The sequence below is a fragment of the Macrobrachium nipponense genome, chromosome 26 (genome assembly GCF_015104395.2).
Source record: "Macrobrachium nipponense isolate FS-2020 chromosome 26, ASM1510439v2, whole genome shotgun sequence".
Lineage (NCBI taxonomy): Eukaryota > Metazoa > Arthropoda > Malacostraca > Decapoda > Palaemonidae > Macrobrachium > Macrobrachium nipponense.
The window spans coordinates 27,489,489-27,513,488 of record NC_087215.1 but is presented as its reverse complement, the minus strand read 5'-3'; the positions used below and the strand labels follow the sequence as shown (position 1 = coordinate 27,513,488).

Genomic DNA, 24,000 nt, shown 5'->3' with positions numbered 1-24,000 from the left:
ATTCTTTTATGAACTTGAAATTCTCTTTTATATAATTGTTGTCCGCTTTCATGCGCCATAGAGTCTCTCTCTCTCTCTCTCTCTCTCTCTCTCTCTCTCTCTCTCTGACATTCTATTGTTACATACAAATATGATTTTATGTTTGCAAGTTCTTCCCGTATCCCAGTGATTCGTTTGCCTGTTAAGCTCTCTCTCTCTCTCTCTCTCTCTCTCTCTCTCTCTCTCTCTCATATCCGAGACCGGTGTTTGCGTTGTGCAATCGAGAACAGTAGTATCGTCCTCTCCATTATTAAAAGCGACCTTTGCCGCGGGGGATGACTTCGTTATTACTGATGCAGGAGGATTCGAATTAATACGACGAGTCTTCAAGTCGACGTCTCGAGATCGCCCAGCATGCATTAAAATATGTCAGGCTCTAAGTTGGGTTTGTGTACCTGCTTGCATGCATGCATGCAGAATTTTCTCGCATACTGGACGAATCCAGTTTGCTATACTATTAGTTTTTTTGCATGAGTTCTCGCTTCAAATCACAGCCTATTTTTAAATAGTAACTCTCTGAAGGATTGTTTTTATAGATGTATTTTTAAAAGGGAATACTGTTATCAAGTTGTACGTTCTTGAATTGTCATTTTTTTTTAGATGTATCTTTTCGTTTGGGACAATATCGACCGGATGTCGCGATGTATTTTTCACATCAAGGCTGTGTGGATTGGAACTGGATAAATCCAGTTTGCCGTAGTCGAGGGGATGTTCCATTTTTAATCATTCAGTCGGAATACAAAATGTGGAGAGAGATTCAATCCTTTCTTCTCTTCTTCTTCTTTTTTTTTTTTTTTTTTTTAGGCAGTAAAGTCTGTGCTGTGACCGAGCTCTCTCTCTCTCTCTCTCACTCTCTTTCTATATATATATATATTAATATATCATATATAATATATATATATATAAATGTATATATATAAATATATAAATTAAGTTTTAATCAGTTTATGCATCTTTCATCCAATGGGTTTACTTTACTTAATACAAGATTCTCTCTCTCTCTCTCTCTCACACACACACACACACACTAGGGCATTTTATTCTGTAGAAGCGCGCAGTGGTATCCCTCTTTTGGGGGATACCACTGCAAAATGGAACGGCCCCTTATATGATTTTCAGTAACTAATAATAGTAGGGGTCAGGTCAGCTTTATCTGAAACCTGGTTGTTCTGGTTGTGAACAAAGATGGACCCATAACCTCGAAATTCTTTCGGATAGGCCACCACCCACCTGTACAGGTCAGACAGATAGCGGCCGATTCACCTGTACCTATATGGGCGTATCGCGCGCGCTGTACCAAGGCCACAGAGACTGAAATAACGGTCCGCATGTATAGTGAGTGGTTAGTGTGGCGTCATGTAGAGAATCTCACCATTGAGAAGATAAGGTGACGCCGCAGAAAAGAAAGTGAATAGGGGATAGAAGTTGTAAGCAATAAAAGATCCCATGAGTTCTCCCATCGAAATTGACACGTGCCCATCTTTGCTGTATGTGCCGTTACAAGATGAAAAATAAACGAATAAAAAAATGCGCCGAAGTATTTTAGGCGCAGTCGAGTTTTCTGTAATGTATATCACCAAGGCCACCGAAAATAGATCTATCTTTCTGTATGAGCCCCGGCCCTCGAAACACTCAGCCTGTGGTGGCGTGTGTTGTTTCGTTGCCAGACGTACGATTATGGCTAACTTTAACTTTAAGTAAAATAAAAACTACTGAGGCTAGAGGGCTGCAATTTTGCATGTTTGATAATTGGAAGGTGGATGATCCACATAACAATCAGCGGCCTCTGGCATCAGTAGTTTTTAAGATCTGAGGGCGGACAGAAAGTCTCAATAGTTTTATTTTACAGAAAACTAATAAACGTAACACAGGAACGGCCTGAAAACAAAATAAGACTAAAGAAGGGGGGAAGAAATTGGGAGGAAAAGATTTACAAGACGTTTCTTTCAGCCCTTTTAACATCAGCTTTGTTGTCTTCGTCTGACACATTAGTTACTTCGATTGACTTCTTGGTGTCTTTTTAATCAAATGTAAACTGAATGACTGCCAAATTCTTTATCCGCAAATGACGGTAATTCAGAAACCCTAATCCCTAGATGTTGCCCCCAACCAAAACAGTTTCTCTGACCTGAGAGCGAAAATACGTACTTTAGAATCTTCCCGTATAGATCTGCCTATAGCGTGGCCTTGTGAAGCCTGGAACAGACAAGAAAATTTATGCCTTGTTTGAAAACAAAGATAATTTTATTCTTTGAATGGTTGGTGATACAATAGCGACCATTATTTTCCTCGAGGTCGTCTTAGCGGGACTTTGCAATATAGGCAACAGAGCTCTGGAAGTGAGTACCCGGTTTGAAACATAAATATACTGTACTTTTATTCTTTGTTTAGAGCAAATTGACTGGCATTTGTCTTGCTTCACTCTTTTGAACGCATTTTAATAAACTTTAAAGTTACATCCCCTTTATGATATTAACATGGAGGCTACCTCTACACTACTAATAAAAATGTTTAGTGTACCAATCAAGTTACACAAACACAGAGAAATGAAAGGTTGCTCATTGCATGTTTTATATATAGATATATATATATAAAAGCCCAGTGCTTCGTTCTGCATACTGTATAAATATTTTTTTCACAATATTTGAATCTATCATTGGAACATCGAAAGATATTTACAGGTTACATCGATATATTTGCATTGCCTTTTGATGTCCTTATATTTTCATAGATATTTACAGAGTATTTTGATGGAATTTTTTTCTGTAAATGTTTAGTGGTTTCCAGATACACCGGAACTCTCAGTTAAGATGTCTTTCGATTATGGCCTATGAATGGATCATCATATAATCGAAACGCATGCTTTATCTTCATTATCAAATTATGGCTTTGTTTAAGCATCTCATCAGATTATCTAGAAAAGAAAAGTTTTTTTTTAGCTTACAGAAACATTTCTTAGATTATAGATTTCACCCGGAACATAAGGTGTAGATTACCACTTCGAAATTATTTGATATATAGTTTATAATCTTACGTGATTGCTGGTGATTGGTTTGCTTCAGATTCAGTTGGCCATATGCCGGCAAGGGCCATTATCCGAAGTATGGAAGTTCTGAAACATTTGGTTCATAATGCAACTGCGAGGTTTTCCTCCTGTTACACCTTTCAAACCATTTTACTGTCAATTGCGCTTTCAGCCCTGAATGACTTCGTAGGTACCATCGCTTGGCCTTTGCCCTTAATTCTTTGCATTCTAATTCAAAGGGAGTAGGTGGCTTGTTGTGGACCTCCTACCAACCAACAGAGACGAAGTTTTTGCTTTCATCAAGAAGGTTTTACTTCCCTTTTGATGAATTGTTGGTAGAGCTTGTTGAAATTGGTGTTTTAAATGACGTTTCTGTTTTTAAAAAGAAATTTAGGACCCGACGGATAAAAAAAAAAAACATGTAATTAGCTGTGCTTTCTAAACATGCAAAAGTAGTGATGCCAAGTTTATTTAGAGAAAATCTAGTTACCAAAAAAAAAAAAAAACTATGGCATAATGCAAATGTGAAGTTTCATCCTACGCTCAATTATGATACATCATAATGATGCATAAAGGAACAACAGTCTTTACTGCCTCGTGAACACATTTCGACTGGATAGCAAGTTAATGAAAGGACCAGTTCACTCGGATATGATATTTCTGTGCTTGTTTGTGATACAAATAAAGTATTACTTAGTAAAGAGATACTGAGGAGCTGGTTTTTACAGTGCGAATGCATCTGGAGAGGTTATGATTCATCATATCAATTCCATATTAATGAAAAGTACTTAGGACAGTTCAGAAATTAATACGATATTATTAAAATGAGGTTACAGCTTGGCTAACAGTGCAGCATGGAACCGTAATTGAAATGTAATTGATAAACAATTTTGCATTATCAATATCAGAGTAAATTTTATGTCCTTTATACATAAAAATTATAATGAGTAAAACCATGCATGAAATCTTCCAGATTAAAGTTACATTAAAGTTAAGTGTATATATATGCATAACTGTAAAATTACATGTATATATATATGTATAACTGAATCATTAATATATCAAACGTGTTGAATATATGAAGACAAAATCCAGGAAGGAAAGAGAAACGAGGGAGTTCTGCTAGACCTTCCGACTAATTCTCCTTTACGTAACAGACAGAAACGATGGAGTTCTACAAGGCCTTTCGACTTATTGTCCTTTACTTAGCTCTGCTAAATAAAGGACAAGAAGTCGAAAGGCCTTGCAGAACTCCATCGTTTCTCTTTCCCTCGTGGATATATGTATGCATGTGTGTGTATGCATGTATGCAAGAATACCTGTTCGTATGTGGTTCTCCCAATGTTAAGGTCACTGAGGAACAGGACGAGGCATGTTCTGGTTGGTGCGCTCACCTGCTCGGTTCTTTTGTGTGGCTTCTCTGCCCTTTAGGATTAAATGGAACCTGAATATTTTATATCGTTTTCAATCTCTCTCTCTCTCTCTCTCTCTCTCTCTCTCTCTCTCTCTCGCTCTCTCTCCTCCCTCTCTCTCTCTCCTCTCTCTCTCTCTCTCTCTCTCTCTCTCATCATTTTGGATTCGTCTACACCCACATGACTTGCATGTGCTGTTATTTCGTTGCACGCAGCTTGTGTGTGATTGTGGGCGTGTCCTTTTTTTCGCGTCTTTGTTGCAAACAACACGTTTGTGTTAGATACGTGTGGGGCTGTTACGTGTCTAGGTTGCATCTAAATACTGTCTGGGTGTGGGGCGATATGAAGATTAATATTCAAATAACGCATGTGGATATTTGGGCTTTTGTTACAAACAGAGCTGACGTATACGCGTGCGTGGCCTTTTCATTCCGTATTTGCTGCAGACAATTCTTATATGTTAAGAGATGAAGGGGAGTTTGCCAGGGTTGCAGATGATGGCCCTCAGAGGGAATATAGGATACATGTGGGCGTATGCGTGGGTTCGGTGATGAGGCCATGCTCGGACCATTCATTTTTAACCACCTGTATCGACATCCCAGCCGATTTTGCAAGACGGCCTGGCTAGTGTGATGGCTAGAGCGTTTTTTTTTTTTTTTTTTTTTTTTTTTTTTTTTTTTTTGGGGGGGGGGGGGTTGTCCAGAACTCATTATCCAAGTATATTGGTTAGGACTGCTGTTTCTTTAGTGGAGTGATTGGGACTGCTTTTCTCAAGTGTCACATCCAGGAATGCTACGTCTGAAGTGTGGTGGCTAGTACTAGTATCTTTTCAAAGTTGGGTAGCCAGAACTTCCACTATGTCTTAAGTGTGGATACGACCCTGTTTGTTTAGTGTGGTGGCTATAACTGCTATTTTACAGATGTTGTTGCTAGACTATCTGGGTCCTGGTCTCTGGTTGCAGCATTTTATTTGATTCTATTTTTTATTGTTTTTAACGTAATTTGGTGTTCCAATTTCTTTGACTCAAGTTGGTGTGCTAGTGGATTACTCTCCAAAGTAAGTAAAAGGTTAGCTTTTGTAATCTTTCCTAGCTTATGTATTCCCATGTAGTTCTGTTTGATTAACCATAACAATCAGTCATCTCTCTCTCTCTCTCTCTCTCTCTCATCTCTCTCTCTATCTCTCTACCTCTCTATCTTTCTCTCTCTCTCTCTATATATATATATATATATATATATATATATATATATATATATATATACATTCCTTGACAAATTGTTAGTAAAGTCGAAAGCGCTTGGATTTCTGACTATCATTTTCCTGTGGGATTCGGTTATTTAATGAAGTCACGTACATCTCTGTGATTTTTAAAGCTTTATATATATATATATATATATATATATATATATATATATATATATATATATATATACATATGTAAACTGTTTTACATTGTATTCTATAGATTATGTTAGGAGGACCGAGGGGGGGGGGGGGAGGGGGTAGGGTACCGTCATACCCGCATCTTGCCCAGACCCATAGAAAAACAAAGGGATTCGGGGCGGGGGCGGTTTGGGTCTATAATCGTAAAGGAAGCAACCCAACTCTCCGTCTACATCTGGGCTTTGACATTTTTCTCTAATTCCTATTTTTCCTTTCTTACCCATAATCCGCTTTCTTTCAGAAGCGGCTCTCTTTCGGTTCCATCGGGACTTACACACATTTCCCTTATCCAGAGACTTTAAAAGGATAAGGAAGGGTATTGGTGTCTGCTTTCCATTAGTCTTGGCTATAAAGAGGTACTTTTTTTTCAACGACCTGAGTTTTTTCTTTAAAGATTATTTTATGTATATATTTTTGGGGTAACTACAAAGTGTGTTATTATGTAGGCATAGCTTAATATATGCTTCAACAGTGGCGCTGATTTTCAGATTTTCTTTTGCCTTAATGGAGTCCATTGACGCATTTTGTAATAGGCCTTCATTTCCTGGTTATTTCGTAATGACATAGGCCGCAAATACATGTGAATCATCATGTCGTTGCAACATGCTAAGAAAGCAGTTAAACCAACGTTGTATTATTTCATAGGCTTAAAAGGACACTGTAAAACACTACAATTAGTCGTTATGTGAACCATTCATCTGTTATACAGACTAAGAAATATTCAAATTAAACGGCTAATACAAAGAAAGCTCTAATTATACTATTTACTTTTGATTTTATGTTTGTATAAACAACAAGAAAATCGAAGCAGAATAACATGTGATCAGTCTTTCCTTTGTTATAATTTTATAAGTAAAAGAAAAAATATTGAAGGCAACTCGTATGGCTTATACGTACTAACATGTAAACACTTATTTTCAAGTTGGTGCTTTAAGTAGATCATCGTGAATAACAGTTATGGCGCGCATTAGTAGTCAGCAAACGAATTCCTGGGATACTGCAGCTGTTTAAGCAAGCACGACCTATCTTGGGGAAGAAGGTCCACGAAAATAATATCTATTTTGGGTCCTGGGAGATCCACGATCTAGGTATCGGTGGAAGGCCAGTCGCTTTGTATACAAGCGTCGTAGCAGTTACGTGACGTTCGGAGGTGAAGCAATGGTTGCATGATTTGTCATCCGTCATGACACAGCTTTATTTACTCATTTCTTTACTCACTGATTTATTTGTATAATCTACATTTTGATAGATACGTTCCTCTGCCCTTTTTCTTGTTTTTATATGATTTATTTTCTTATTTGTCTTAATATAGTTCCTCGGCTCTGTATTTCTCCTGTTTATTTTTACTTGACACTGATGGATGTACGTGAATGTTGAATAATAACAGTAATAATAAGTCACACCAGTCGCGTAAATATAACTGTAGGTGTTGCCTGTCTTATTGTCCACATGAAAGGTCAGCTGTTATTTGCGCCGGTTTTTTTCGGAATTGGACATCGGTCTTCTGACGTTCCACCTCGTTAATATCTCGTGTAGTCACGAGGAGTTTGTGTCTCGTTAGCTGAAGGTGGTGGTGTTGTGTTATTTTCACATACAGTATGTAATGATTATCTAGATACAAGGTTTTATTATTATTATTATTATATTATTATTATTATTATTATTATTATTATTATTGTATTATTATTTTCGTAAATTAATTAGTATCTAGCTACAGGATGTTGCTATCATAATGATCGTTCTAGAGGAACTAGTCGAAATGGTCGAGTGCGAGTAAAGGAAAGGATAATTGATACTATTAAAATAAGTTTGACTAAGCCAATGAATCACCTAGAAGTCAAGAGTGCAATAAATAATAAATAATGTACAAAGTAAAGAAATAGATAATCTTATTCGTGTAAAAATAAATTTAGGACGGAACTGAGTCGCTTCAGCCCTACAGCAACACCTAACTCTTACGAGAATAACAATATTTGCATTCAAAGGAAAGAGGTTGAACGGTTTGTTGATTCTCGCTAGGCCAGTGACGCATGCGCAGGCAGCAGCCTATATTATTAGTTGCCAGGCCCATTTCTGAACGCGGAAATGTCCCAGGACGCGTCGCCAAGAACGTAGAAACCGAAGGGACTCCAAAAGTAGAGTTAGAAAGGAATGGGAATTGTGCCAAGCGAACTGTTTTAAAATTCACTATTTTCCCTGAGTGGATAAAGAAAGCGGATGCCTGGTGTAGGCCTACTTGGTAAAAGTCTAGTGAAGGTATCAAGGAGGAGGAAATGTTGTACTCTCAAATTCATAATCTTCTCTGAAAATCAAGTGTCACCCTGTTCAGATAGGGTGAAGATTATGTAATAATGTGGTTTAATGGGTCTAGAAGTGGGACTCTTTGAAAGACAAGATTGGAAACAATTTTAGAGGGAAGAATGGAGCAGTTCCATCAATATGCTTTTGTGGGGTAGGTTGATGGCCTTCGTATGAATGTAAATTCATACACAGGTCATCAATTAAGTATGAAAATCCATTTTGGTTTTTCTAAAATATTGTCCATAGCTCAGTGCACTAAGAGCGTAATTACAATTTTTTTCCATGTTTTATTTTGACTTTGTGTTTGTGTGTGTTACATATTAATGCTTTCATTTGATGATCTCTTGCGCAGTAATACTAAAATGCCATTTTTTTTAATCCTCAGGTTGTCACTGGTCAGCTTGTCTACCTGACTCTACGAGTTGGAGAGACCAACTGCCCAATTGGAACTCCTGACGTCACTAACTGCCCCCTGGACCACACCGAAGATGATTACGTCTGTGAGATCGTCGTCTGGGAAAGGCCCTGGCTCAACAGCTCTAAAGTCATTGAAGAGAAATCAAAGTAATATTGGATAAAAAAATAACTGTTGTGTGATTTGTAGTGATTAGTTTATTGTCATTGCCATCCAAACACTGGTCACAAGAAAAAAAAATAGTTTTCAACCAGTGCTTTCTTTCACCGTGTAATTGATGGCCAGCAAGCATTGGTTAAAAGAAAGTATGTGTACCGTTTCTTCATTTCACAGTCATTTCCCAGCATTAGATAAACATTAAAAAAAATTTATTTTACCAGTACACTACTGTACTTCAGTTCATATTTAGTCATCCTAGTTTTAACTAGTGACCCATGGTTAAAAACTGTTTTGTAGTTATACTTTAAATTAGTGACTGCATCATTTATTGCCGTTTTCCTTCTGGGATGATCCAGTGTCTCCTGATTGTTTTCTTGTGACACAAAAAATGGGCTCGATTAACGTTACTAACATATGAGTTTGCTTAGAACCTTTATTCTGAAGTAATACATCATAAAGGATAAGGAGTCTCTTGGAAGCCATAAATAGTCAGCTGGAAATGTTGTAAATCCAGGAACTGATGATTAATTTTGGTGTTTATGCATGGCAGCATTTGTGATACTATTTTGCTGGTATATGATATTGTAGTGGATTAATGACTTATTTCCATTCTAATGAAATAATATGTGTCAAATAGAGATTTTGTACTAATTTGCAGTTAAATGTTAAAAGAATACACTACTCATTAGCTATAAAGGAAATGGGCAGTTTATTCAACTTTTTTACTTACTTCACACATGTGGTGGTTAGGCAGAAAGAAGTTACTGGGCTTTGATTTCTTGCTGAGACATCAACTCTTTGTATACATTTAACAAAAGTTAAAAAAAAAAAAAAAAAAAAAAACTTAATATGATGGAATATTTGAATATAACTAATCAGTGATGTTTTTTGACAGATGTGCTGAAACTGAGGATGATAACGACTTCAACATTTGGGGCTTCTTCTCCCGCCTCGCCAACTCTCCATCTGAGATCCCTCAGCAAAATCTCCCAACGGGCATTAGTGAACAGCAGTTGGGATTGGAGGCTTTCAACTATGTTGACCGTGCATCAGAATCAAAATTCAGAGGCGATATGGTCAACTTCAATCTTGGCAAGATCACAGTAAGGCATTTAGATTTTACTACCAAACTGAACAATCAGGAGTTGGCCAAAGACTTGACATAATGATATGCTTTTCATTGCTTAGTATAGTAGTTGGGCTGTGAATTGTTTATAAATATATTGGTGCTATTCTTGTCCTTAATGTATACCTGAAATTTTAATATTGTTCAAGCATAACAGTGAAGTAGACTGAGCCAATTTTTATTTGTTAATCCTCTCCTTTTCAGTTTGATCCTTTGTCTAACACAACTAAAGTTCAAGTAAATGTCGAATATGGCTTCAAGATGTGCCTCAGGTCTCCAGATGAGAAGACTGACTCCAGGATGTGCCCACGTGACACTCAGCGTGACCATTATATCTGCGCTGTTCATGTTGTGCACAACCCCAACCAAATTGCCACCCTCGAAGTAGTTCCTATCCGAGACTCTAGTGACGAAAACGAGATTCACTGTGAAAAAAGGGTAAGATTTGGCCACTGAATGTTAATGTTTGATTAATGAAATAGTTTGATTGTTGCTTTACCACATTTTCAGCAAATATAGAATGTGTCCAGGAAGCCACGCAGACTTTGCTGTCATTACTATTAGAATAAAGTTTTAGAAAATGAGAAGACTCGTCAGGCACAATCTTGATATGGAGTAACCCAGATGCATCATAACATATGTGCGTACTCATAAAGCAGTTTAGCTTGTATACTCTACCTTTGTTTTCAGTTCCTTTTTCCAGTGTATTTCAGATTGGAGACTCCTGTAATGGAATGAAATAGTATTCATTTTTAAATATGCTTAAAAAATTTTTATTCCCTGTGCTTTAGTTACTTGTCTGCATTTGAGTTAAGTTTTACTGCCAGATAAATTTAACAAATTCTTATTTGGCCTTGACATGGTGTAGTGTACAAGTATTTAATCCTATGGATGGATGATTAAAGTTCTGTCTCGTCAACCAGGCCATTCAATTATGGTTTTACATCAGGATTTATCTTTAAGGTTTTTTCTAATCTCCCATTTCGTGTGCCCCACTCTGCATCACATCTCCTTATTGATAATTGAAATGCTGTTCTCTTTCCAGAGAAGTGTTGAAGAAGAATTAGTTGTTCCTGTACGAGCCCCTTGCCTTGGTTGTCCTCAGCCAGCACCTCTTAATGACCCAGTAATTCTAGATATAGCTGACTTTGCTCTGAAAGAGTATGACAGGACAGCTGATGAGGATGACCTCCATATGATCTTGAGACTTGTCAAGGCCCAGACACAGGTAATAGACTTGAATTTGTACATGCAATGACAGCATTCATTTGGTCCCTTTTTTCATGTTGTTTTTGACAACAGCCATTGGTCATATTTTATGGTTAGTTTTATACCGACACCTTTTATATAGGTGAGCGAGTCAGAGAGTTCTGACATGTCCAATTTAGCAGTTCTCTGGTACTATAGCAATATTTTACTAGAAATAGTGCTAAAGGAGACATATTTCACTGGGCGACACGGCTTCCTCGCCCAGAAATAGATTTTTCCTACGTCAAAATCCCTTTTATGGTCACTAACAGAATTGTATATGGAAAGTAGGTGAATGTCATGAGAGGAATGGATCAGCAAAGAGGTTTGATATAAAAGATTAATCTTTATGGGGACTGATTCTGTGTATTACTTGTCCTATTTGCTTTAATATTCTTTTATAGAAATTTAGGAGAGTTGAAGACACTTGATAAATTCCTCATCATTGTGTTCCTTTATGCTGCTGATATCTGGATCTAGTCAGTGTAATGCTTAGTTATTTGTATTAATGTTTTATTCACCATTTAAGCTATTTTCCCTAAACATCAATAACTTGTGAGAAAAATCAATACAGTGGTTATCATCACATTCAAACTTTATTGCTGGAATACATATCATATTTGTCTCAGTGCTGTATTACAAGACTGCTTTCCATATCTGCTACCTTTTTTTAATGGTTACATTATCTGTATGAATTCAGTCAAGAAAAGAGTGATATGAGAATTAAATCTATAATGTAAATAGCTGAAAATCATGCATTTCATATAGGTGAAAAATTTTTCATTTAAAGGGGATAGTAACATTTGTGGCAAGTAAACACAAAAGAAAATTTTTTTAGAAAATATTATTGTATATTCTGTTGCTTTTAGTAAGCAGTGGCAAAATTTGCTTCTAAGGATTTAGAAAAAATAATCTAATTTATTTCAGGTGGTTGCAGGTGTTAAGTACTACTTGACTGTTGAGCTTGCAGAGACAGAGTGCAAGAAGACCTTGATTGGTGTTGATGTCAACAGGACTTTCTGCAGTCAAGATTTGAACGAAGAAACCAAAATTTGTGACCTTCATATAGTTGACCAGCCATGGGTACCAGCAAGAGATCTTGTTGCTGCTCAGTAAGTACTATTCTCATGTGTGAACATTTCATGTTTTGCATTATGTTTTAGAAAAATATAATACATGATCAGAAGTGATGTAGATATTTTTAAAGTGATAACAGTTTTATCTTACGCTGTAGAAAATAATATAATTGGATATGTTTTCAGCTACAATGTGTCAAGATATTGTTTAGAAAGCCATATACTATAGCTGCTTGTCTTCAGTATTTTCAAAATATGAACGTTTTGGTCAGTCATACAATTTGTGGTATATGTATACTGTATTTGAGTGCAAGGATTTAACCGTTTTAGTTTCACCAGATTTTTCATAAGTACAGTACTGTATTAAAAATCTTTAAATATATGTTACTGTAGTTTGGTGAGAGGTCATGGAGATTAGATTTTCATGGCACAAGTAAGTGTTTTAACAATTTTGTTTCATGATTCACAAAGGAGAGACAGTAATATCTCATTTTTTAATAGGTGCTATGACAAGGATAATTATCCTGCCACAACTCAAGATGAATTTATTGTTCCTGTGGCTGTTGGTGGAAGTTTTGCTGCAGTGCCCTCTGCTACTGGTTTCCAGTCAAGAACTTCTGTCTTTGGAGGTCAGGCACCTGTACAGCTTGATGAAAATAGCAGAGCCATAGCTCAGATGGTTGTAGCAGAATACAACAGGCGTGAGGATGACCGTGAGTATTACAAACTCATGAAGGTCCATGAAGCAACACCCCTGGATGCATCTGGAACGTACCACATTGTTGTTGAAATGGCTGAGACAAATTGTAATAAGTTTGATCCCTCTACTGGCAATGGTGAACATTGTATTGAGAACCCAAGAGAAGAGCGTGAAGTTTGCAGTGCTCAGGTCCATGAGCAAGCACCTGGAAACAGAAGAATTTTGTCTATGTCATGCGAAGATCTTGATGATTACCTTCGAGATAGGTTGATGCCAACTTTGAACTCCTTTGATATCATGGATCATCCCTTCTTAAGCTCACAAGGTTCTTCTTCTTCTGGAAACCCTGTCCCTACTAGTGACCCCAAAGTTCAGGAAGTTGCTGCTTTTGTCCTTGACCAGTACAATCTACGAGGGGATGAAGATGAACTCTACGTTCTGACTAACATTGTCAGTGCTCACACCCAGGTTAGAAGAAAGGGTATAGTTCATTATTTAAGAATTATACTTGATTATTTTAGTCTACATTTAGTAGCTCACAAAGTTTAGATGACATCTTGAAAATATCTTAATCTAGAAGACTTATGTTGTTGACCTCCCATACTTGTTAATTATATCCTGTCCTTAGTATTTTTACCATTGCAGTAATTTAAAGGATTACTTTGCTTGTTGTTCTTTGATATTTATATTTAATTGTATTGACCGTCCAAGCTAGATATTTAGTCTTGTCTAAGATCACTTATATAGAATTCTAATTGGATCAGTGTACACAACAAAGCATTCAAATATTAGTAAACACCTTATTGTTACTTACTGTGTTGCTTGCGTGCAGAAAAAAAAGAAACCTGGGAATCTCAATCTTTTTCCCAGAGATTTTAAACTTTTGGATAGTATAGGGTAAATGGTTTGGAACTTCTGTATTGCATTTCACTTTTCTTATGCAGGTACCTGTGTAAATTCCTTTTTAGATTTAAAAGTTTTAGCTTTTAATATTATTGCAATAGACAAAGGCCATTCATAATTATGTTAGGCCTTCTTTACACCATTTGCTATGTTAATAAAAAGTTGAAAGTGTTGATGGGATGGAAAAATGCCTTGGAGACCTCATCCTATTTATCAGCAGGTATTTGTCACCCTCTATAATGAAAGTATGTCTTCATATGATGATGATGAGTTCATAGGCTATAAATATTTTGTTTGGTTAGTGCAAGTTATTTTTTTCCGCTTTTATATGCCCATTTCTATGTGTGGGCCCTTAGGTAATGACTAGTCAAGTGATGCAGCCTGGCAAGTTAGTATTTCAAGAATAATGGTCAGTGACAATGATCTGGTAATGACAGAATTTGATCTTTTATAAACAAAGAGTATTTAATAGTTGGAAACTTGCATGAAAGCAAGAATTTCAAGAGTTTAGTTGTGGAGGGGAGGAGAAATTATAAAAATGACGTCATAATCAACCATTTCGTATTGGTTACCTGCAGTAGGATGTGAAGGTTTTGGTGGTTGCCCATATTGGATTTTTTCTGAATTTCTGCATTGAATGTTCTTTTTTTCCTTGTAGGATGCTGGTGGAATGACCAAGTACCTCTTAGAGCTGGAAGCAGCAGAGACACATTGCAAGAAATACCTTCCGGTGGCAGATCCTTCCCGGTGCCACATTGACCATGGTGAAGAAAGAGAAATCTGCCAAGCAGAGGTGAATGTACCAGCAGACCCATCTCAGCCAAAGACACTCACCAGACTTTACTGTGATGAGCGGGATGACTATTACACCAATAAACTCAAAGGTGAATTTCTGTGAAATTTTTCAGAATGATCATTATGTATTTTTGTTGTTGTTTACGTACATGGATGGAAGTTAATGCAGAAGCACATTAACTAATCCAGATTCAGTGGAATTTGCTATTTCCAGTTACTGCAGAATATTAAAGCAAGTTATACAGAGTTAGAAAGTACATACTGTCTGCCATTTTACTGTATGATGTTCATACCTAAAATAAGTCTGATAATTCCCATTTGTGAATACAGTAATGGAAACCACACCACTTGAGCATCCATCAGCATTTGGTGCTTGTAGTGCAGTATTTTGAAATACTCAGTTTGTCAAGTGGTGAAATGGTATGCTTAAAATTTTCTCTTCTTTTTCAGGTAAAATCTTCTCAGGAGCTGCTCTCCACCCTGATGGTTCTGGTAAGAATCTTGAGAAATTGTACATTTGGTTATAGGCTTATCATCAGCATTATTATCAAACCCTAAATTTAATTGATTTTTTAATGATTAACTGCCCAGGGTTTCCATGAACGATAAAACTTCAGTATTTTGTTGTTTATTGACTTATCTAATGTCTTGTTCCCCTAAATTTTTTAATATATATGTAATGATAAAAGTTAAATGATATTGACAAATTTGAAGTTCATTATCTTTGTGTTCAATTTATCCAGCCAAGTATCACAAATTTTCAGATGGTAGTAACATCCAAATATCCTTCAGCAGAATTCGTTATTGGCATTTTGTAACTCGTATAATCATAAATCATGTAGTCTTGTCAAGGAAACTTTGGTCAACATGTAGAATACTAATTCTCTTCAGAGGAGTTCATTAGTATTACTCTTTTATTTCTGAGCACTTTAAAGAATTGGTATGCTTTCTATGTCAAGATATTTGGTTTGTTATAGAATGTGTAGACCTTTAAAAGCCATATGAATGTAAATATAAAACTATTCATTCGTTTTCCATTTTATTCCTGTAGCAAAAAATGGAAATGGTGAGTGTTAAGTGGGTAAACTATAGTGTATTCATTTTTCGTATCTTGTTTGTATCTTCACTTTGGCTTTACTTATCATCTGACCTCTTGCATGAAACCAGTACATAACCTATGGTTAAGGATTGTGTCAGGGCACTTCTGTGAACCTAGTCAAGTTTTAAACTTCATCTGCAATATAGAACTTTGTACTGAATGTATTTGATAGAATAAGATTTATATTTTTTTGTTTCTTACCATTAATTCACAGCTGTTAATCTCATATACAGTAGTATATCTTGATATTATTTATGTTCAGATTTCTGTTTTTTTGTGCTTTCAGTGCTCCAGTCATTATGATTTTGACTTGAAAATTTATTATTTGATTGAATTCTTATTTTCCACAACTAAATACCTTTTGTACACTTCAAATATAGAAAGTCATACGTTTAGGTCAGGACATTTTTCGGTCAGAGTTGCAGAACCTGTGTTATCAGTAGTACATAAGTTATTTTAAACAAAGTTGGAAAAAATATTTCTAATATATGAAGTCTTCATCTAAAAGTATATTTCTCACAATGTTGTGCTGATATCTGAACAAAATGAAATTTGTTTTTATTTTTCAGCTTCCACTCTGGGTGGAACATGGGTTGCTGCCAGTGTAAATGACTCCAGCATAAGAAAGCTTGGACACCTTATAGCTGACGAGTTTGATTTCAGGTCTGACGAAGACAACCTATTCATCTTCAGCAAACTTATGAAAGCACAAAAAATGGTATGCTTTAATTTTGAGTATTTATCAACATTTTCGTCTTTAAAGATTTCGGATTTTGAAATTTTCTTCTTGCTTCTGTTTGTCCATGCTCTTATGCTCTTTTTCCTTCAAGAGGCTGAATGTCTGTCATTGCCTTCCTTTTCTTTTTTTATATACATATTCTTCAGGTCTGAATTAGAAAAAGGAATTTGGTTGCCTGCCTTATTGACATTTGCTTCAAAGAAAGAAAAAAAAAAGTGTAGATTAACTTTTGAGCCAGTTATGTGTGCGTAGAGTTATAGAATTGCATGTACCGAACAAATATCTGTATTTATCTATGCTGTACTGTCTCAATATTTTTTCTAATATGAATGCTAGTTTCATTTGTATGTGATGATTTCATCGTTATCGTTCCTAATGCAGAGTGTATTTATTCTGATATATATTACAGTACAGTACTCCAAAAGCATGGATTTGATTGGATATTGGGTAAATCAAAAGTTGGTCCAGTGTACATACATCACTGAATTTTTTCTTCAAAGTCCTATTATGCTTTGACTGCTGATTAGAACTAATACTTTTTACACCTTTTTTTTATTTAACTTTTTTAATTCAATTAAGTGTCTGGTCATTTAAGATCAAATTAATGAACAAAAATAGAAATCATAAGATGTTTAAGACATGGTCAGCCTGAATTTTGTCCTTGGTCGCTAAAATCCATATTATTCATTACCTGATATACTTGTGTTGATTATATTGATCTTGCATTTTAATATATACACATAATTGGCTGGTGTTTACCGTACATGATGCCATATAGGCATGCCAGGCTATTAATTGGTGCTTACAGAGTTGTTCACAAGTTCAAAGGTGTAATATTTGAGGCATAATTACCTACTTTTTTTTTTCAGTGTTACTTGCAAAAAATTAATCTTGCATGGTTTTCAGGTTACATCTGGCCTAAAATATCACCTGGTTGTCGAACTTCTCGAGACTGTTTGCCCCAAGTACAAGAGGAGAATCGACAAAACTCGTTGCGTCCCAGACATTGGAGAGGATCCTGTGGTAAGACTCTAATTCTTTAGATGAAATTTGCCTCTATTGGGTACATGAAAGTATCAAGGTTTATAGTTTATAATACTTTTCCATTCTTTGACCATACAACACAATGCATTTTATTGTGCAGATGTAGAGGTATTGATACTATTTCTTTATTTCTGAGTCATAAAGTAAAATATTCAATTGATGGTATGCTGGGATATGGAATTTTTAAAACAATCTGACACTGCTTGTTGATTAGTAAGAATTTTTTTTCTTACCTTGAACCTTATGTAACATACAGTATATTGTACACAATGCTGCTGTTGATGATGTCAGAAATTTAATTCTCTTAGGAACATAGCCCATAGGACTAGAAGATAAGGGCTCATTCATGCATTCTCAGTAAAGGTATCTTTTGAGACTAACAGTTCTTTATGCCCTTTCATTATATGAATTAACAGATGTGTGAGGCTAATATCTTGATACAACCTTGGCTGAGCAAACAGCAAGTTACAAACCTCCGGTGTGCTGATAGGGATGACTTCCATGAGGGTGATGATTCAGTTGAGGTCTTGCTGCCTCTGGTTCACCCTTCTGCTCATGCTCGCCCAGTCTTCAAGAGCCACTTTGTTGTTCGTACTAGTGATGAAAGTATAGAGAGCAATGAGGTAAGTTCTGAGTGCCTTTAGTAATGTGAATGGTAAAGTATTTCAGTTCTAAAGTGTTTTTTGTGCTTGTAGAGGGCATGATTATTTAATTTTCTTGAAGAAGGTTGATATTATTCATTAGATCTCTTTGTGGCATAAAAAGGGATCTAGTTGTTATCATTCATGGGCTTAGAATGTAGCAGTAGTGAAGTCATTGTAGTTTGTCAGTGTAGAAATTTTTAGTAGAGGTTGGGAGCTTGGTGGCGGTGTGTTAATGATGGGGTAGTGAAAACGCTGAGAAGGAAACGAAAATTTGACCAAACCACTGGACTGCTGATGTTTTGAGGAAGGTGTTTTTTTGGCTCTTTCTATATCAGCAAAAGTGGAATTTTGGTTTCTGTTTTTGTTACAATATATAATTATGTGGAGCATTAATAACAGATCTTTTAACAGTATTCTTGTATCATTAGGTTGAATAAGTACATATAAAGCTTCTATCAGCCTGCTGTATTGCTGATAGATGGTAGAGTTTGACTAAAATGTTGCATAATAATGGTTATGGTTTACAGTATGTTATTTACCTCATGAATGTGGTAAAAGGAATGGACCAATTTTAATTTTATTTTTTCATTACTCTTCAGAATTTTCATCTTGATGGTTAAATTAAATTTTCACCACTAAGATTGGAAAATTTTTAAGTTATATGAGAACTGCCTCATTGACTGACTCCTGTTCTTCCATTTCACTGCCCCATTAAAGCATCTTTCTCATGAAAAGTTTGGTTATGCTCTACAAGCAACTCTTAATGAAATTCTTCTAATAAGAATGATACTTCTCCCTCCCTAAGCGTTTCTACGATCCCTCCCGCCGAACTAGCAGCCGCCACCGAGACTCCAACGAAGATCTTTCGAATGAAACAGTTGAGGTTAATACATGGCATAGACCACTTTTTTTTTTTAGATGAATTTTAGCCTAGATTAAAGGGAAATTTTGCTTACAAGGCCACAAAGTTAATTGTACGATAAGAGATATATGGGTCTTTTGGTAGATAAAAGTTTGAAACCCCCTACAAGCAGTATCTTACAGACAATATTTTTGGGTTTTTTTAAGTGTAATAATTGTTATAGTGTAATTTTGCAATCAGTCACTAATTCCATTTGCAAACATGCATGCTAATAACACATGTTTTCCCATGGAAGAGATTCTATCATCCCTCCGGTGGTAGAAACCATCATCATGACACTGAAGAAGAAGACGATTCTGAAGAACTTCCTAACTTCCGAGGCAGGAGAGGAATTCCTGGTGGTTATCAACAGGCAGATAAGACCAGTCCCAAAGTAAAGGAAATAGCAGACTTTGCCATCAAGTCTATGGATGAGCTCTCTGAAGATCCTCGAGTTAGAATTGTCAAGGCTGTTGAAAAAGCTGAGACTCAAGTAAGTATTGTGAACGTATGTTTTAGAATCAACTTTTCTTAGTTTATAGTGCTAATTATTCTAAAACCTTTGTAATATATAGTACTTAACAGCTATTATTGCACAGTAACAGAAAGTTGATTGAAATTACCTAGTCATAAAGTTGATAAAGCCATAGAGCTATGGAAAAGTAACCATACTATATAAGCTAAATCTGAAATGTGAGAAAGCTAGCTATTATTTGTTATATACATAGCGCATCTACTTTAGGAACTTCATAGCTGACTAAGACTAGATTTTCTGTGTGAAGTGTGACAGTAAACTTTAAAGTTTTGAATAAATTGTTATCCAAGGGAAACAAAAAATATGATACTATCATTTATCTCATAGGTGGTTGCAGGGGTCAACTATAGACTTATCCTTACTGTCCATTGGACAACTTGCTTGAAAGCAGATGAAGTAGAGGATTTGAGTTCTTGTCCCAGTGATCCTAATGAAGTACCAATTACATGCACTGTCATTGTTTATGATGTGCCATGGACAAACACCCGGAGGGTCACAGAAGCTGCCTGCAACCCTGTAGGTGCTTCAGATGCCCCTGCAAAAAGATCTAGGAGAGCACTACTTGGTGGTTTTAGTGAGGCTGATGTAAATGATGCAAAAATCAAGGAAATTGGCAATTTTGCTGTACAAGCTATGGACTCGACAAGTAGTGATCGCCACATTAGACGGGTTGAAGAAATCTTAAGTGCTTCCAAGCAGGTGAGTGATTTTTAAGTTTAAGATATTTGCATTTTTTCATGATATATATCACTTTGGGATCCTGTTTGCTTTAAGCTTCTGTTTGACTTTTCAAATAATTTTCTCTACTCGCATTCTCCTTTTTTGGGTTTTGTATGCTTCTTACATGCACATACCATTATCTAAATGTATGTCATGTGGTACTGCCTCTCTGTTTACCCATAAAAAGTAATGTACAGCAAATTTTTCTCAACATTTAAGACTTAACATATTCCATACTAATTACTGTACCCTCTTTTTCTTTGATAGTGCACAACATTTTCTGTTGATATTTTACTGTAAAAAAATTCTATAGGTTTTGCCATTTGATTTAAGATATTCTGTATTTCTCAGAAATATTGTAGTAGATTTTATGATAGTGTGAAGTTTTTCCTCATTTATTCTTTCCTATAAACTCCAAAGTATTATTTTGTATTTCTTTCTTTGTCTTGCCCCCCAGAAATCATAGAGAACTGTACTGTACATGCTGTATTTCTTTAAATGTTTGTCATTTTTTCTCCTTTCAACAGTGCACTTGATTTTATGTTTTACAACTCACTTTTGATTCCTTTTATAATCATGGTTTGGCTTTGCTCTGAAAATGTTAACCTCTAGATCTTTGGATGTGCTTGATGCTAATACTTTCAATTTTATATCTTTTATAATGTTATCCTTGCTCTTCTTGGCTCCTTGTTTTTAGCACTGAGTAAGCTGTCATGTCTTGTGATGTGTACCTGCTGCATTTTCTCCTACAGTAAGTTATATCCTTCTGTGATTGTTTTCAGTCTTTTCTTAACTTGCATTTTCCTAATTTAACTATCTGAATAGTAATTTTTGTATATAACTGAAAGTATTTCATAACTGACTTTTTTAATCTAATGATGTATTACATGAAGTGATTAAAAGATGTAGGAAGTTGTTACATTTTCTACTGCTCTTTCAGGTTGTCGCAGGATTTAATTATAGGCTGAATATTAAGATATACTGGACGACCTGTTTGAAGGAAGATCACTTAGAGGATATTAGCGGCTGCGAGAGGGATCCCAGCAGGCCATACCAAACTTGTGAAGTGGTCGTATATGAGAAGCCTTGGGCAAATCACATTGAGCTTAAATCTGCTTCTTGTAACTAGGAGGAGGTCTTGAAAAACTGATTTTCTCAGAGTTATTATATTTGAAATGAATTAATGATGACATTAACAATTATTATTATCAGTTGTCATTGCATACTTTTATCGTAGATTGTTTTTTTATTATTGTAATGAGACTTACATACAGTATGGTTGTTAGAGCATGGTGACATATCATGTGAGAATTCTTCACTATTGAAATTATATGATTCATGTTATTTAATTGTTGAAAACAAAAATTGAAATTTCTTCTCTGTATATATATCATCCATTATGAATACTATGTATCAACTTTTCTTTTTAGTACATTCTTAGTTCAGTGGAATTCAGTTTAAACCTAAGAACCATTGTGCAGAGAAAAGACAAATTACTGTATATTTAATCAACTTATTTTTATAAAACATGAAAATATTATGATCATTTCATGTCAGTATCAAACCTTCATGCGGAATCATCTTAGAGAACAGTGCACGATAGATTTCCAGTCTGTAGTTTCCATAACATCAAATGCCTTACTACAAAGCTGGACTGTGGGTTTGTAGCAACATAATGAGGAATATGAAATTAATACTGTATTTGTTTCACTTGAAAAATATAAGAAAACGTTAGTTTTAGAACTTTCAGCTTCTTCAAGGAATAAATCATATTTTAAATTGTTCATATCAAACTATGAATATGTACTGATATTTGAATGTCTTAATGTACTCTATTGTTGCCTGTACAGTATATTGATTTTGAAAAAGAATATAGAATTGCATTCAGGATCTATATTTGCATCACTGGTTATGTTTCAATGTTCATCTTCTAGTTTTGATTTTAATGGATGTGAATTTTATTCAGATTATTAATATTTAAAAAGCACGAAGCTTTCTCTGTCTTCCCTTTGTTCATGTTTCAGTATATTTTTAATCACATTAAGCTATAAAGTTTTAGGATCAGGAGTACACTAAAATATCTTGCATAATTGAACTTTGAATTAGTTTACTCTATTAAGTTATATTTCCATCATCTTTAGCAAATATGACCCACTTGGAGCATATAATTTCTTTATTTATGAAGGAAAAAAAGAATGTAGCAGACCACAGAAAACGTGTTACCAATGCTACATAAATGTTTTTCAGAATATTTCCCTTAATCGTATAAAATGAATCTGCATATTTCCTCGTCCCATCTGACCGTCTTTTGTAGTAGGGACGCTTAACACTACCACGACCATTGATGTACATAGATTGTTATTCTTATTGGTCATATTGATGTGCATAGAGCAGCATCACAAAGATCTAAAGCACACTTAATGTAGGAAGAGGGAAGGTCATTCTGGTGAAGGAAGCTGTTTTTATTCCATAAAGTATAGGTTTTAGTCATTTTTCAGCAGTTTTGAGAAATATGTAGTCTGGTTGTAGCAACTTCTTTCATCACAGTTTTCGTCAGTGGATTAATTTTTCCTTTTTTTTTATTTTAGGAAAGTTTTTCTGCTTTCTTCTTATCCCTTCATTAAGTGAGCTTAAGATGAGGAATATTTTACACTGATTATAATATATCTAATATATACATATATATAATATTGTACCTGTGATGAAAATATATTAAGTTTCCAATAGATATCTTTTGCAATTCTTTTACTTTTTCTTAGTTGTTCTTTGGTAAAAAAAAAATTTGGATCTTTAAGAGGTATTTTATGGTGAATGTACTACTGTATGAATGTTGAAACAGGGTTAAGAAGCATCACCTGTAGCTGACTTTATTATATTGACACAACATAAATACTATTACAAATTTTATGATTAATATATTTAAAAAGAATTGAAAGTTCCTCTTGAATTTTACGTAAACTTTCCTTACAGCAAAGTGATACATAAATCATTTTAGAAATATTGTATACCAATGTCACATTAGTTTTACATTCAAACGTCCTACTGGCCTATAATTTTGTGCACTTGATTTCTGTCTTTCATCGGCATACAGTAATTTATCTGTGATTTTATTATTTCAAGGAACAATGTATTTTATAGAATTTATTACCGGTGAATAGTGACTTTTCACTTTGTAAAGTAGTACTTTACTGGCACTACAGTACCATTTAAAAGTGAAATGCTGCTTTGATCTAGTAAAATATTTGGAACGATTAGCAGTAAAGTAGTGACAGTGATGGTTACAAGTGTGCCATTGGTGAAAACAAAATTTCATGCCATGTGGATGGCCACAGGGAACTATGTATGGGGTGAATTATATGGGAGATATGCTCTAAGGTCTGTGATTACTTCTACAGTATTTTAATTGTGTTTGGAGTTTTTTTTTTTTTTTTTACCCAACTTTGCCAGTTTTTGAAATATCAAAATTGTGAAATATATCCTGAAATCTCTCAAGGTTATGTTTGGGAGTAATGCCTTGACCTTGACTGCCGATAGGACGTTTTGTAGAGATGAATATGCATTACAATAGAATACTGTAGAATTTTAGTGATGTGCTCTAAGGTGGGATATAGGAATACATAACTCACTTTGTATACTTTTTATTTAATTAAATTCACACATAGTAATTTTGTTTTT

General features: G+C 35.2%; 1 protein-coding gene across 3 annotated transcripts in view; it reads left to right on the top strand.

Moving 5' to 3' along the window:
* LOC135200094 (uncharacterized) overlaps positions 1–23,990 on the top strand; it is a 39,899-nt gene extending 15,909 nt beyond the window's left edge. The window contains exons 2-17 of one of the 3 annotated variants that reach the window (XM_064228414.1): positions 8,607–8,785; positions 9,691–9,898; positions 10,126–10,359; positions 10,967–11,149; positions 12,097–12,281; positions 12,747–13,413; positions 14,507–14,732; positions 15,094–15,135; positions 16,312–16,460; positions 17,388–17,504; positions 17,942–18,148; positions 18,975–19,052; positions 19,327–19,563; positions 19,933–20,304; positions 21,023–21,076; positions 21,266–21,404. In XM_064228414.1, coding sequence (XP_064084484.1) covers positions 8,607–8,785; positions 9,691–9,898; positions 10,126–10,359; positions 10,967–11,149; positions 12,097–12,281; positions 12,747–13,413; positions 14,507–14,732; positions 15,094–15,135; positions 16,312–16,460; positions 17,388–17,504; positions 17,942–18,148; positions 18,975–19,052; positions 19,327–19,563; positions 19,933–20,304; positions 21,023–21,028 — 3,090 coding nt within the window. In that variant the 3' untranslated portion in view covers positions 21,029–21,076; positions 21,266–21,404. Of the gene's footprint in view, positions 1–8,606; positions 8,786–9,690; positions 9,899–10,125; positions 10,360–10,966; positions 11,150–12,096; positions 12,282–12,746; positions 13,414–14,506; positions 14,733–15,093; positions 15,136–16,311; positions 16,461–17,387; positions 17,505–17,941; positions 18,149–18,974; positions 19,053–19,326; positions 19,564–19,932; positions 20,305–21,022; positions 21,077–21,265 lie in introns of all 3 variants that reach the window. The other 2 variants (XM_064228411.1, XM_064228413.1) reach the window with 2 other exon arrangements.
* The last annotated feature ends 10 nt before the right edge of the window (positions 23,991–24,000 follow it).